At 37.3% G+C, this 13,545-nt stretch overlaps 1 protein-coding gene across 1 annotated transcript in view; it reads left to right on the top strand.

The window, feature by feature from the left end:
• The window catches only part of eys (EGF-like photoreceptor maintenance factor), a 176,578-nt gene that overhangs the window by 152,258 nt on the left and 10,775 nt on the right, over nucleotides 1–13,545 (top strand). The window contains exon 43 of the mRNA XM_085477940.1: nucleotides 7,417–7,589. Within this exon, the coding sequence (XP_085334066.1) occupies nucleotides 7,417–7,589 (173 nt within the window). The remainder of the gene's footprint in view (nucleotides 1–7,416; nucleotides 7,590–13,545) is intronic.

The raw sequence follows: 13,545 nt of genomic DNA, 5'->3' as shown, positions 1-13,545 counted from the left end.
TTCCGTGATTTATTTAATGATATTATGCACCTTGCATAATTAAATAGCCACATTAATTGTGCACACAAACAATATTCTTAAATTGTTGAACTGTTCGCCCACACTGTGTTTTACAGCACCCTGAACCCATCTCCATAGTTACTTCTGAAAGCCTCTCTGCGATCCTCTTTTTATACCCATTTATTGTTTAATTGGAGGTAAATGCGCAGACCTGATTTCATACAGTTAGATAATAAGTCAAAAGGCATCATGATGATTAGATAGTTTTTTAAATAAGTGTCTTGTCCCTGGATACTCTTCTCCCTGACTGTGAGTGTCCTGCTGGGGTGCTGATGCTGATGGCATCCCAGTATGCCTCTCTCTGTGCGTGCGCTGAACCTTTTGAGTGAGCAGTTGGCAGCGCCTGAGGGTGTCTGTGGTTAGGCTGCGAGCATTAGGAACCGATGTTTACTTTCCCCAGCGAGGTCCTATTTTGTCTTTTTGTGCTTATATCTAGGCCTAGGCCTCGCATAAGCAAAATTTGATTTCAAGGACTTTGGAAAGTAATACGGCAAATAATTTTCTTTATAAAATAACAGCTTTTATACTGCTTTTTTAACCATAACACAGGATTGTATCCCTCTGTCTTTGTCTAATTTAAAATTTCCACAATGATCTCAAACAAGTAAGTGGGGCAGATAGCATGACAGGAAAAAAAAAAAAAAAAATCAAGTTAGGGGGCAAAGAATTTTTTTCTCAGCCCTTTAAGCTTATTATCCAACATGTCAAGCTACTTCTTTAAGTCCATCTATCAAACCGGTAAAGTACAGTTGATGAGAGCTCTAACAAGGATGAAAATGACCCCAAAACCTAAAACTTGAGCTATAAAACCAAAGCTGAATTAGATGAAACATACTGAAATTCTGAAGGTAACTGCTGAGTTAGAAAATGATTCTCTGTGAGCCTGTAACTCTGACGAACACATTTCTAATAAAAGCATTTCTGATTTATTGTTAATGGAAACTTATTGATTGCAGCTGCTTTAGTGTATTCATCATGGAGTGAGATTGTGTGATCTTCTCAGGGAAGTAAAAGGAAACGAGCTGATGGTCTACAAGGATAATATAGGATAAGGATAAAATGAACAGAGCACATTGTATTCACACTCAGAGGAGAATATGTGCTAATTGGTTGAAGTAGAGATGGCGCTTTGCTGATTCTGTGGTGGCCGTGTTTTGGTAGCACTCAGTCCTCCTCATAAGTTCACTTCTGGCAAGTGTTCTTCACAAAGAAAGTGCAACTAATTTTACCTTAATCAGACCTCCAGCTATGCTTGTTTCAAAGTATCTATAAAATAACTCAAGGTCCAAGAAACAATTATTCCACTTCAACATAAGAAGCATTCTGAGCACAGTTGTGGTCTCAGAAGGATATTTCCAAAGAAAGCTCGCTCATTACAGACTTTATTGCATTTGCGTCTTTGAATTTTGGAGGACGAGTGCGTTCAAAACAATTCTGTGAAGATTTTTTTGTTAACTTAATTTTTATGTTGGTTTGTTTGCACTAGTAAACATGTTTAAAATAAGTTCCTGTATAACCTTGACATATTATAAGTAACAAATAATGATAATAGGTAAATGGAAGCAAGTTGCACACAACTCAATATGAAAGGAAAATGGCATTCAGCATTTAAATTTCCCGTGAGATCTGTTTTTTTTTTTATCATTATTTTGACTCTAAATAAAGTGTAATGAAATACAATAGAGATTTTAACATGACATCTGTATCTCTCTATTGCTCTTACTAAATTCATTAATTAAGACTAAAACGCTAATGTGTTAATCAGTCTCTCAGTACTTTTTTAACACCCCCATCTAATGCTTCCTGCTGAAGATGTAAATCTTTTAAAAGGAGCCACATTTTAAATGTAGGTTAATTCTTCTTAAAGGCTAACAGATTTCCTGAAACAGCTGTGCGCTGTCACTCAAGCAGCAATAAATCCTGCATTTGCTGAGCGCTAACATGAGTTGTGGACAGATTTGATGCTCGATTGGCCTAAATATTGACTAAAATATTGATTTACTATTGACTTATAGTAATCTGCAGCGGTCATGTTCATTGCATTTAACTACCCTGAAAACACCAGTTCAGTGACGCTGGTCTTTCGTGTGTGAGAGGAAAAAACAGCTCAGTGAAAAAGGTTTCGGTAGGCTTTGTTGGCAGAAATAAAATAATGTACGGCAATATTTTTTTTTTTTAAATTAGGATTGGTAGTTGTGTTATGTTTCATAATGAAACAACTGAAGATTCTTGACATCAAGTATTGTTTTTGACGACTACCTCTTAGCCACAGTGTTTCTGGTTAGCCGGAATTCAAAATTGTAATGTTTTGAAGTTTGTTTATACCAGATTTCTCAGCAGAGTCAGTCGGCAGGAATGATTATGTGACTTTGTGAATGCTTCCTCAATGTGTTGCTGCCATGGAGAAAATAATGTCTCCTGTAGAACAGCCAAGAATTACAGCTGTCATGGATGATGAGCTCAAAAAGAGAGAAATTGATTGTATCGCTTTAAGAGCCTGACAGTGTGAGTGTGTGACAGATAGGCACAGGACACACAAATGTGAGTTTTACATGATGAGGACTCGCTTCACTTTGGGTTAATGTTATCTCTTGAAAACTTTCCAACAACTCAGCAGGATAAGTGCAACATGTTTCATCTCCTAAAAAGTGTTTTCCTCAAACTCTCTTAGAAAGAAGGTAGCTTTACCAACATGCTCGTGTCCTTGCAAAATAATAATGATGACAAAATGTGTTGGTTACTTTTCGGTTGTTACAGGCTAGAAATGTTGTTATTTCACCTTTCATATATAGATAGGCCTATTTTTCTGCTGGTTCTTCAAAATCCCTGCAAGATTAAACAAAGTTAGGACATTTACACTGTAAATGTCCAAAAGGCTTTTGATCAATGCCATCATCAGACACTTTGTTAGGTCCACCTGTTTAACTGCTCATAAACGCAAGCATCTAATCAGCCAATCACATGACATGACATGTTTATATTGTCAAGACAACCTGCTGAAGTTGAAATCGAGCATCATAATGATGAAGTGACTTTGACTTTAGGTGACTTTGAATGTGTCATGGTTTTTAGTGGCAGACGGACTGGTCTGAGTATTTCACATCTACTGGGATGGCTGATAACAGGCTGATAGGAAGGCAACAGTAACTCGCATAACCATTAAGACCACCACACTGGATGTGGTCTTCTGCTGCAGAAGCTGTTGTGCTGCGTCTGCACTTTTGGGATGTGATAGAACAGGAAATTTTTATAAAGGATGTTCAACCAACAAATCTAAAGCAACTTTGTGATGTTGTCGCGTCTATATGGACCAAAACTTATGAGGAATGTTTCCAGCACCTTATTGAATCCATGCTATAAGAAATTGAGGTGCACAGGAAAGGGAACTCCAACCCATTACTACCAAGGTGTATGTAATAATGTTTCCCTAAGTGTATTTTATGTTCAAAATCCCTTGGCCAAAGATAATTAGAAGTCAGCTTACAAAACACTGTGGAAACACAAATATATTGGGTATGTATTTAGTGTATGAAAAGATGACATGTTTGAAATATTTTGTAATGAAAAGAATCCCAGAGGTACTGTACTGAACGTTGCTGTGTAACTAACATTTTATCATGGGAAATATATCCAGCCGGTGCCATGCAGCTCTTTACACAAACGTCCTTTTAGTGCAAAGTAAATGTTCATATCAGACATGAGGAGCAAATAAAAACTGTGTGAAAACTACGCTGCATACAGTTACTCTACCGTCAACTTAAATGCAATTATTGTCTGAGGTTAAGATTCAAGACAGAAAACACTGTGAAATCTGTACAGCAGCATAGATTTTTTTTTTAATTATTATTTCTTTCATGCACATTTATGCATGCGTGTGTGCTCCAGATTATCATTAATTATCATTTTTTGCTTGTTTCAGATATTTTTCTGTGAGTAATACTTCAAATAAAACGTTCGCTTTTTCTTTCTTTAGTGTTCTCCTAAACACTGTATGTTCAGTGAGTTCTTGTTTCCTGTTGCAGTGTCACAGAGCAGCAACAAAACGCTCAAGTTTTTGTCCGTTATCGGTCCACTGTGTGCCGTGGACAAAGATAATACACAAGTTTATCACTCTCAGCTCTTACTACACACAGTTTGTTTAAATCACAGCATCTCTGACACGAATGGTAAATATAAACCTCGGTGTTACTGCTGATCAGATTGGCTGTTTGTCAGTGTAACGGGCCCGGGGTTGATGTGACTTTTATTCACTTATCATTTGAAATATGGGTTTGCATTCGATTTGTCCATAAACTGTGTCATTCTGGGCCTCCTGCTTTATCAGTGCAGCATGGGTCTAAATGCAAACACAGTCTTTGTGCAGTGTAGCTCCTCTCGTATGAGGTGCACTCTCCACACTCCTTTTCTGTGTTTTTATTAAACATTGGAAATTTCTTGCTGGTTAAGGAGTTGGTAAGTTTGCAAAAATGCAGCGATGTCAAGAATAGCTAATTCATGAGACATCACGGCAGTGCGTTCGGTTTTATTAGAGGACAATGTTCCACAAAAATTCTAAGGCTAAAGAGTTTTGCAGTATAAAATAAGACTTGAATAGATATGCTGGCATATTTCAAAAGTGAGAAGTTTGAATGTGAACATACTTCCAAAAGTGTTACTGAAAAGCACAGTTTTCTGCAGAGTGCAATGTGTTCTAGGTTGGACCATACAAATATTGTCTGATCCCTTGAGAAAAGTTCCTTCATGCTTTATACTGCCTTTCTATATGGATTTATTTCAAGTCTCATCTTTGTATGCATTTCTATGGCAGTATGTTTCAAAAGGCTCTGTGATGGAGCCTTAACAAACATCACCCTTCTCCACCGGCAAGGAAAAGTTTGCAAGGTTGCCTGGAAGAGGTCAGAAAAATATCGAACAGCCTCCCGCTCGCTCAGAAGTCTGAGAATGTCAGGTCAAAGCCGTGTGTAAATTCCACTTCATCACTTGGCGTATAATGGAATTCAAGTTACAGATTAATTGAGTGAGGGAACAGACACTTTCAGATAATTTTCCCACCCACCAACAAACAGAGCATGTGTAGTATACGTCCATCCAACTGGCTCTTTACATTCTGGAAAGCAAATGGTCTTTTAATCTATAAATGCTTTCATCCAGAGAGCTGAGGACTTCAGCCTTACTGTAGAAGTGTATTTGCATACAAACAAGCACTTAAAAACAAGCCCTCTGTAAATAACTTACTGAAATCTGAGAAATACATGTGGCTGCACATCTTATTGTTCTAGCTGACAGGAATATCATAAGCTAACCGGTCAATTATTCATCATTTTATCTGGTACTCATTAGATTAAAAATGTATGTCTTCTTTAATTATTTATCCAGCGTGTGTGCTGCAGCGGTAAGGATTCGATTGGCTGGAGATATGGCGTTATGCATTTGTGATTAACATATTCAAATTTATCTGCAAACATTACTACAATTTAGTAATCAGGGTGATTGCCTGTGGCAAATTAGAATAACCTTTTGTCACCCCACACATCAAGTTTTTGATTAGGCCAATTAAAACTCGAGTGTTGCTGCTCTATCTACACTTTACTTTTTTGGAGACAGAAATATCTGCAGCCTGTTTTTGCACAAGTCATTTAACCATTCAAGCTTAATGATGTATCTTCCCTCCATTTACATGGAGTTTGGTAGGTTAAGTCTTTTTTCCTTTACTGCTTTTGAGGATCAAAATTGATCGATAATGAAGGTAAACTTAGGTCGGGCAGACTTTCGCGCGCAACTGATCCTTCTGTTAATTGTAAGCCGCGTTCAGTGATGGAGAATCGCTGCTTGCCTACAGATGGCAGCTAATTGTTTTGTGGTCTGTGTTTTATGAGAAAAGAGAAAGTTAAATATTAAATGTATTCTCGGCTAAGCCGCAAAACCCATGTTTGGAAAAAAGGTTAAAATATATTTTGGCAGTAAATGAAGCAATTGTAATATTATTATATTTAATAGTATATTTGCTATGTGGTAAATCATACATTCTTTCAAAGAAAAATATGTTTAATATATGCATCAAATAGCTGTAGGCCAATATTTATCATTTGTGCAGATATGATTGACATGTAGAAGTACATTTAATAATGAATATTTCAATAATTATTTAAAAAAAAAAACATTTTTATAAGTCCAGCTCAAAAAAATAGTAGTTAACAGTTCTACGAGTATATGCATAGCCACCTGTGGTGTGGCCCCTGGCTCCGCCCCTATTGTTCAACTGTCCAATTATCCTTTTTCTGTCCTCACTTTTCCTGTGCAGAGGTCTGGATTGTTGAATCGGTGTCTTTCCCTGCGAAAGCATCACGACAAACATGTCCACATATAGTCTCACTTACGTGTAATTTAGTTTCAGATTTTCTGTGGGAGAAATCTGGCGCTTCTGAAGGAAAACCCACACAATTTGTCTGCCACCAACATTTAAACACTGACACTAAGTGACGATGCAAGGGACAAATTAGCAGGATTCAAAGCATTGAATCAAAACAGCTGCAGCAGGAGGTGCAGTAGCATTTAATATTTAATTCTTCCTCTTGCAGGTTGTCAAAGCCTATAAAAAATAACACCGCCTGTTCTGTTCACTACATGACATTTTTCCATCTTTCAGTATTGCTTTAAAACCATTTTTCACAGTTGTCAGTGACACTGGACAGCTGTGCATCACGATACCTTAAACTAGCTTGGAATCAAGCAGCCTGCTAATAACCATCAGTTCAAGCATGATCCCTTTGTGTTTCAATATAGTCATATCAAACAGTTCTCAACTTTGATGACAGAATGTAAATATTTCATTTCTAGAAGCCATTTTCTCAAGGAGCAAAATATATTCTGCAGCACTGCTCAAAACACATTATTAATTTATAGATTTGAAACCCCACCAATGCTTCCTCTGTCTGATTTTATACCTTTCAGTTGTGCACATCTTCGAGCATCCTATAAAGTCCCTGTCTGGATATCACTTTGCATGCTAGGTCACCCTCTGCTTCTTGCCAAGAGAGAAAGTACACAATTTAATGGTGGAAATTAGACAGAAAAATCTGGTTTTAGGTTTTTTGACATGCCAAAAAATTCTGTTTTGTTTTGTTTTTGGTTAGCGTACATGTGATGTTGTACGCTAATGATGCTGGCTTCCTGCAGCTACTTCTATGATTCACACATCCAAACCTTTGGGATTTATATTTTTCTCCACCACTGTCACTAAGTGTATAGCCGACATCTCATGGATTGCATGCTCTTTTGAAATTATGCATTTCAGTGTGCGTAGTTTCAGCTTCACTCCACTTCTTATATGTTGTACGTGCTTGTCTGTACATTTAGTGATGCTGAGGATTGGTTCTGCGAGTGCCCCCCATTATACACCGGACGGCTGTGCCAGCTCACCTCCTGTGAGCGCAACCCCTGCAGTCACGGAGCCACATGCATCCCGAAGTCACCATTAGAGGCCGTTTGTCTGTGTCCCTATGGAAGACAGGGTCTGCTGTGTGACCAAAGTAAGTGATTCACAGAGCAGCTACACACGGAACAATGCAGGGCAGATGTAGCAGCTTCATTAAGAGAGTGATCTGCAGACATGTAGTGAATTAGAGCCTTGAGCATTTGGTAGAATCAGCGTCTGTTGTTAAATAAAACGATTAATGAAATCAAATTTTGCTGAAAAAGCAAAAAAATCTTCCTCCATCCATGGAGTCAGATAATCAGGACAAAAGTTGTGGCTACTTGTTTGAATATTTTAGCCTATTTCAAGTTTATAAGATCTTATTTCCCAACAGCTGTCGTTTCAGCACTGTCTCACATATATATTTTTTTCTTATGTCAGGCTGCTCCTCTGCATTAGTAGTGTTTTAAATGTAAGGGTTATAAGCAGTTTACTACAATAACTTTTGTGTTTGGTACTATTTGCAAATGTTGCTGACACTTAAATGAGAACTATCATGCAAATTTCTAACTTCCTATTTTTATTCTCAGACTATACTAGAGTAGCTTTGTATGATTCAGCGATCAAAACAATCCTTATAGCGACACAAATATATAAAATGTTTACTTAAATCTTTTAACAAGAGGTGCTGAAGGTTCTGCAGTGTCTTTTAAATTGACAAGGCAGGTTTATTAACTTCTCGTTAGTGATCATGATTGACTACAGGTCAGATTTGTTTGAGAGCACTCACTCAAATACTCAAAATAATGTGAAAATTCAAGAACTTACTGAAGATCTAAGGAGAATTGTAGATTTACAAAAGCTGGGAAGGTCTCTTGGAGCCATTTCTGGAATGCAAATTCAAATATCATCACTTCAAACAATTGTACAAGTTATTCAGATGTGTTGATGCTTTGCCAATGTTTGGAAGAAGAGCCAGATTGTCACCTTAAAATGAGAGAAATTTGATTAGGATGTTCAGGAACAACTCAGGAATCAACTGGAAACTCCTGGAACACCAGTGTCACTGTCCACAGTGAACTAAGTTTTACATCACCATTGACTCAAAGCAAGAAAGAAGCTGCTGCTCCAAAATCGAAAAGCCACATGCTTTCTGGACAAAGGTTTTATGATCTGATGAGACAAAGATTGTTTGGAGAAGTAAAGGTGATGCATTCAAACCTAAGAATACTGTACCGGCTGTCAAGCATGGTTGTGGTAGCATCATGCGCCGGGGCTATTTTGCTGCCTATGGTTCTGGGACATTGCACAAATTCTTCAACTTCACCTCAGATCAACAAATAGACAGTTGACAAAGTTGGATGTTCCAACAGAACAATGATCACAAACACACATCAAAACTGTTTTTTTGAATAGATAAATCAGGCTAACATTAACCTCACACAAGTGAAAATTTCTGGACAACCCTTAAAAAGCCAGGTCTGTGCCAGGAAACCAAACTATTTAAATGAACTCCACCAATTCTGCCAAGAAGAGTGGTTAAATATCCAGGCAGTCTTGTGCCAGAAGCTATCAAATGTTTCTGGTCAAGATGCAGCTTGCTGAGGAACATTGAACCACATATTAGTGGTGTTGTATGTATATATTTAAGTTTAATCTTGTATGTTTTAGAGAAAATCCTACATAAATTCAAACTTGTGCACCCAATTCTTTCTTTTTTACATTCATTAAAGATGTAAACTCTACCCACAATCCTAAATTGAAAGAGCAACGTCTCTGATTGGTGGCGGTCGCTGTTATGTTGGAGGTGTTTAAATCCACAAAGGTTACTTAGTGTAGGTCACGTAGCATTGTGCCATATCAATAACTAAGTTATTCTTTACTACAGATGTGCAACACAAACTACAAATTATATTCAGTTATCACTGGCTACCAAGTTGTGATTCACGAGTCTTTAGCCAATGAGCATGCAGTGACATACCACTAAATCCTTAATTTTGAAATATAGCATGATGGATTTACAAATGATACTTAACATATCCCAAAATGAATGACTAAACCTATAAACTGAGTAAACTGCATCCTTGTCTTTCACTGTCCATGACAGCTAACGTGGTTTAAAAATGTTTTTGATTTCAGTCAAATGTTTTAGAAAAATGAGATACCTAGAAAAGATTAAATAGATTTTTTTTTTTATTTCATACAATTATCTTTCTATTCTATGATGGTTTCTGTATTATTTTATGTGACTGTTTTCCAAAAAGTAATGCCATAAAGAAGAGGGCTTCACAGGTCATGGTTCTCAGAAACAAAAGGTTTTGCTTGACTAAACTGGCTGTGGTGGCAGCAGGGTGCTTGGCATATAAGTCGCTCAGCCATGCCACAGCCCCTGTCAGAATCTCAGCACCCACATGCCAAACACAGAAATTTAACCTTCCAGTTTCACACTAAGTATATGGCTGACATTTGAATTTTAATCCTGATAACATCAGACAAGATCAGAGACAAACTGATCACTCCTAAGGTCTCCTGCCTTCCAGGACTACTTGCTACTTTGGAGCTTGTTTCCTAACGTGGTGCCCTTAGCAAAATACCAGCCGTGATAGCACGGCAGCAGGGCCGTCTTTTATTTATTTTTGTCCTTCTATTGTGTCTATTAGGACAGATGAAACAGTAACAATATGGTTTGTATTTGTTTTCTTAATGTCATATTTTCAGTTCTTTGGTTCAGTTCCCATCAGGTGGTCTGAACAACCAGGAAATGGAGGAAAGGCAAGACTAGGAAGCAAAGCTGAAATGCCTCCAGAATCAAGTTCATGAAACATTCATGCGTATTGAAGATGCCTTCACTCAGAACTATTAATGTTGTACCTTTGTACACAAGTTGGAATACCTCCTGTTAAAGATTCATGATTGGAATTGATAGAAATAAAACATGGAAAATGATGTACTGCATTTTCAGTATATGATACTGTCAGTATAGCACATGTTCTTACAGATACAGATTTATATATTTTACTCCACACTTAGCTATAGTGTGTGTCTTACACTAGTCTTGTCTGGTAATTATACAGCTAAATGCTGTTTCATCTTTATAATTTTATGTGTCAAATTGGTGAAATGACATATTTTGTTATGTTTGAACTGTGCCAAAAAAGGGGGAAAAAACGATTTCATGAAATTTTAGTGTTACTTTCGTCTTCTTGACTCTTTCTGGAAGTTCACTTCTAGTTCACGGACACTTCCTGGGTTTTTTTTTGCACACGCAGCTCTGACTACAGATGTTCAGGGCATGTGCAGGTCATGGACCTTTCAGATTTAGTCCGTGTTTCTTATTTCAGCTTGGATTATCAGCCTTTTGGGGGATCATTATCCTGTTGTCAGGTTTTTGGGGGGTTTTTTAAGTTGTTGTTTTTTTCTCTTTTTTTTGCTTTCATGCAATACTTGAAATGATTTTTTTCTATCCATTTAAAATTTGGGTGCCACACAACCCTAAAGCAGTGCATTTCCAGTGCGACGTCTTATCAAATTGGGTTCAGTTTTCTTCAACCATACAATACTATTGGTATTATATGGTTTTAGGAGCCAGGTTTTAACTTTAGCTTTTGACAGTTTCCAGCAAACCTTAGTTGAATACTTTTTGGGATGGTGACACAGGTAAGGTTGTTCCATGCATACCCTGTTTATCAACACACTGCACGCCATCAGCTAACCCATCCCATGGATCTGCTTTGTCTTTCAGCATAGCAAATTGCACAGCTTTATCAGAAAGTTTTCTTGCTCTTCCAGATCTTGTCTTGACTTCCACATCTTCCATCCTCTGCCACTTCTTAATGACATTTCATAGAGTAGAAATTGCAAGCTTGAAGCGCCGTGATATCTTTTTATAGCCTTTCCCTCCTTTGTAGGCATCAATTAGCTTCATTTTCAGATCTCAGTACTTGCTTAGAGGAGCTCATGGTTTTTGAGTGCTACCATCAGCTCTAGCAGTCATCAGCTGACAATTATAAATTCTTCACCTGCCATGCAAGTCTTAATGAATCAAATAAGGCCAAATAAATTCAAAAAGTTCTAAGACTTTACATGTTGCAGAGTTCAACAACTTTGTTTAACCTTCACGAGTTATTTTAATGTCTTTTTTGCATTTGCATATAATCAATCTTAAAGAGCTTCACTCTTTGAACAAAGTGCAACATTATTGTCGATTAGCAATTTAGTTTAGCAGTGGTGTAAGTTTTTCTAAGCCTTTCATTCTATAGAAACTGAGAAGGTGTTGTTTGCCCAGCATTTATTTATCAATATTTTTTTTTCAGCTGAGCTGCATACTGTATACATACAGTTTTATGTCTGAATTCATTTCACGATCCAGAGCTGCACGTCACTCTGTTTTTCCTCTGCAGCTCCTGTGCACAGTATTACACAAACACACAGCAAAGTTTAAATGCTATGTAATATTATTCGACAGGATGTGGTGTTATAATCCACAGATGGATGCACTTCGTGAAGGCAGTCCATAAGCTTCTTTGTTAATAATATGTTCCATAACCACCAGTTCCACTCAACAGTAGGTACAAGAGTTAGCTAAAGGAAACTATAAATGGGAACTGTATGCCAATATACTATTAATGTAGTAGTAACTGCTTAGTGAAATTAATGAGTAACAGGAAAACATAAGATGTACAGTAATGTGCAAAGGTCTCTAACAACCAGCTCTTATTTCTTTATATTTTGCTATGAAAATGGGAAGTTATGTCCACTGTTCTTCTAACACAACCTGAGCTCTCTTAGAGAAGCTTTCTTGTCATTTTTTAAGTAGTCTTCAGGAATAATCCCCCAGGCTTCGTGAAGACCAATCAGAGCTCTTCTCTGGGTGTTGGATGCCTTTTTGTTTCATCTAATTTAAGGTGATTGCACACTGCTTTAATAATGCTGAGATCTAGGCTCTGGACCTTCATAACATATCAAATATGTGGCGTTCTTTAAATTAGCTCTGTTTTATGTCTCTTGGATGACACAAAATTAACAACATATGCAAAATAAAAGAAACTTTGGTGCATTAGATCTATACAGTAAGGAACTTATAGTCTCGAAAGATAAGATGCTCAGTAATTAAAAAGGAGCTGTTTAATTAAAGATATACAACATCATGAAATATTCACCACTTACACAAAGAACAATTTTCATAAGCAATGGCACAAATGTTAAGTCAGTCAAAGTATGGAAATACATTTTCATGATAAATTTTGGTCAAATTATGTATTTACAGGGATAAACTATTTCACATAGAAACACAGCAGTTCATTTAAAACATATATATTTTAAGGGTGCCGATGTGGAAAGAAAAAGAGAGTTTAGTTGTTATTATAGGGGAAAAGCATCATGTTTAATATCAAATCAGCAACAGCACAGTTTAAAAATAGGTGTTGGCTCTATAACATGGTGGCCACTACACTACAAGAAGCAATAGACAAACACAACCAGCTCTAGCAGACTGGAGATGATAACAGAAGCATTTGCGGGTTTATTAATAATTTAGCAGCCAAACAGAGCTGAGGGCAGTCGCGGAGGGGTGCTCTGAAGCCGTCTAAGCCATCTCCTGGGGCTGAAGAAGAATATGCAAGGTGTTTGAGTGAAGAAGAGCAGTTTTGTGTTTGAATCCACACTGCAACAACAACCACGTAGCGGCATGTAGTTTTCAATAAGCATGGGCAAATTCACATTGAATCCCCTGTGTAAAATCAAGTGGATGGGTATGCTGAAATGGAGTACAAGCAGGATCATTACTGAATCAACGATGCGTTCAGAATAAGTAAACTTGAGACTGTTATTGAATATCGTTGGGGTTATTGCAATACCCTTGTGAACAAAGGGTACGATGCTAAGCTTGCTTGGCAGAATCCTTCCTAAACAGCTACTAATGAAAACAGAATAGGATGAGAAAAGGTGGTAGTATTTGAAAACAGGTCATCATGCTTGAGCAACGGATGAGGAAACGTTTCACCAACTCCTGGTCTGTATTGTGTGGCAATAGTGCCATCTTTTGGTAGGCTCTGAGGTGAATGATGAATCAG

Source organism: Copadichromis virginalis, linkage group LG13 (assembly GCF_057382275.1).
Source record: "Copadichromis virginalis isolate Kocher_CV1m ecotype Utaka linkage group LG13, C_Virginalis_male_GT1.1, whole genome shotgun sequence".
In the NCBI taxonomy this organism is placed as follows: domain Eukaryota; kingdom Metazoa; phylum Chordata; class Actinopteri; order Cichliformes; family Cichlidae; genus Copadichromis; species Copadichromis virginalis.
Note: the sequence above shows the minus strand (reverse complement) of the source record. Positions and strands in the feature narration are given on the sequence as shown.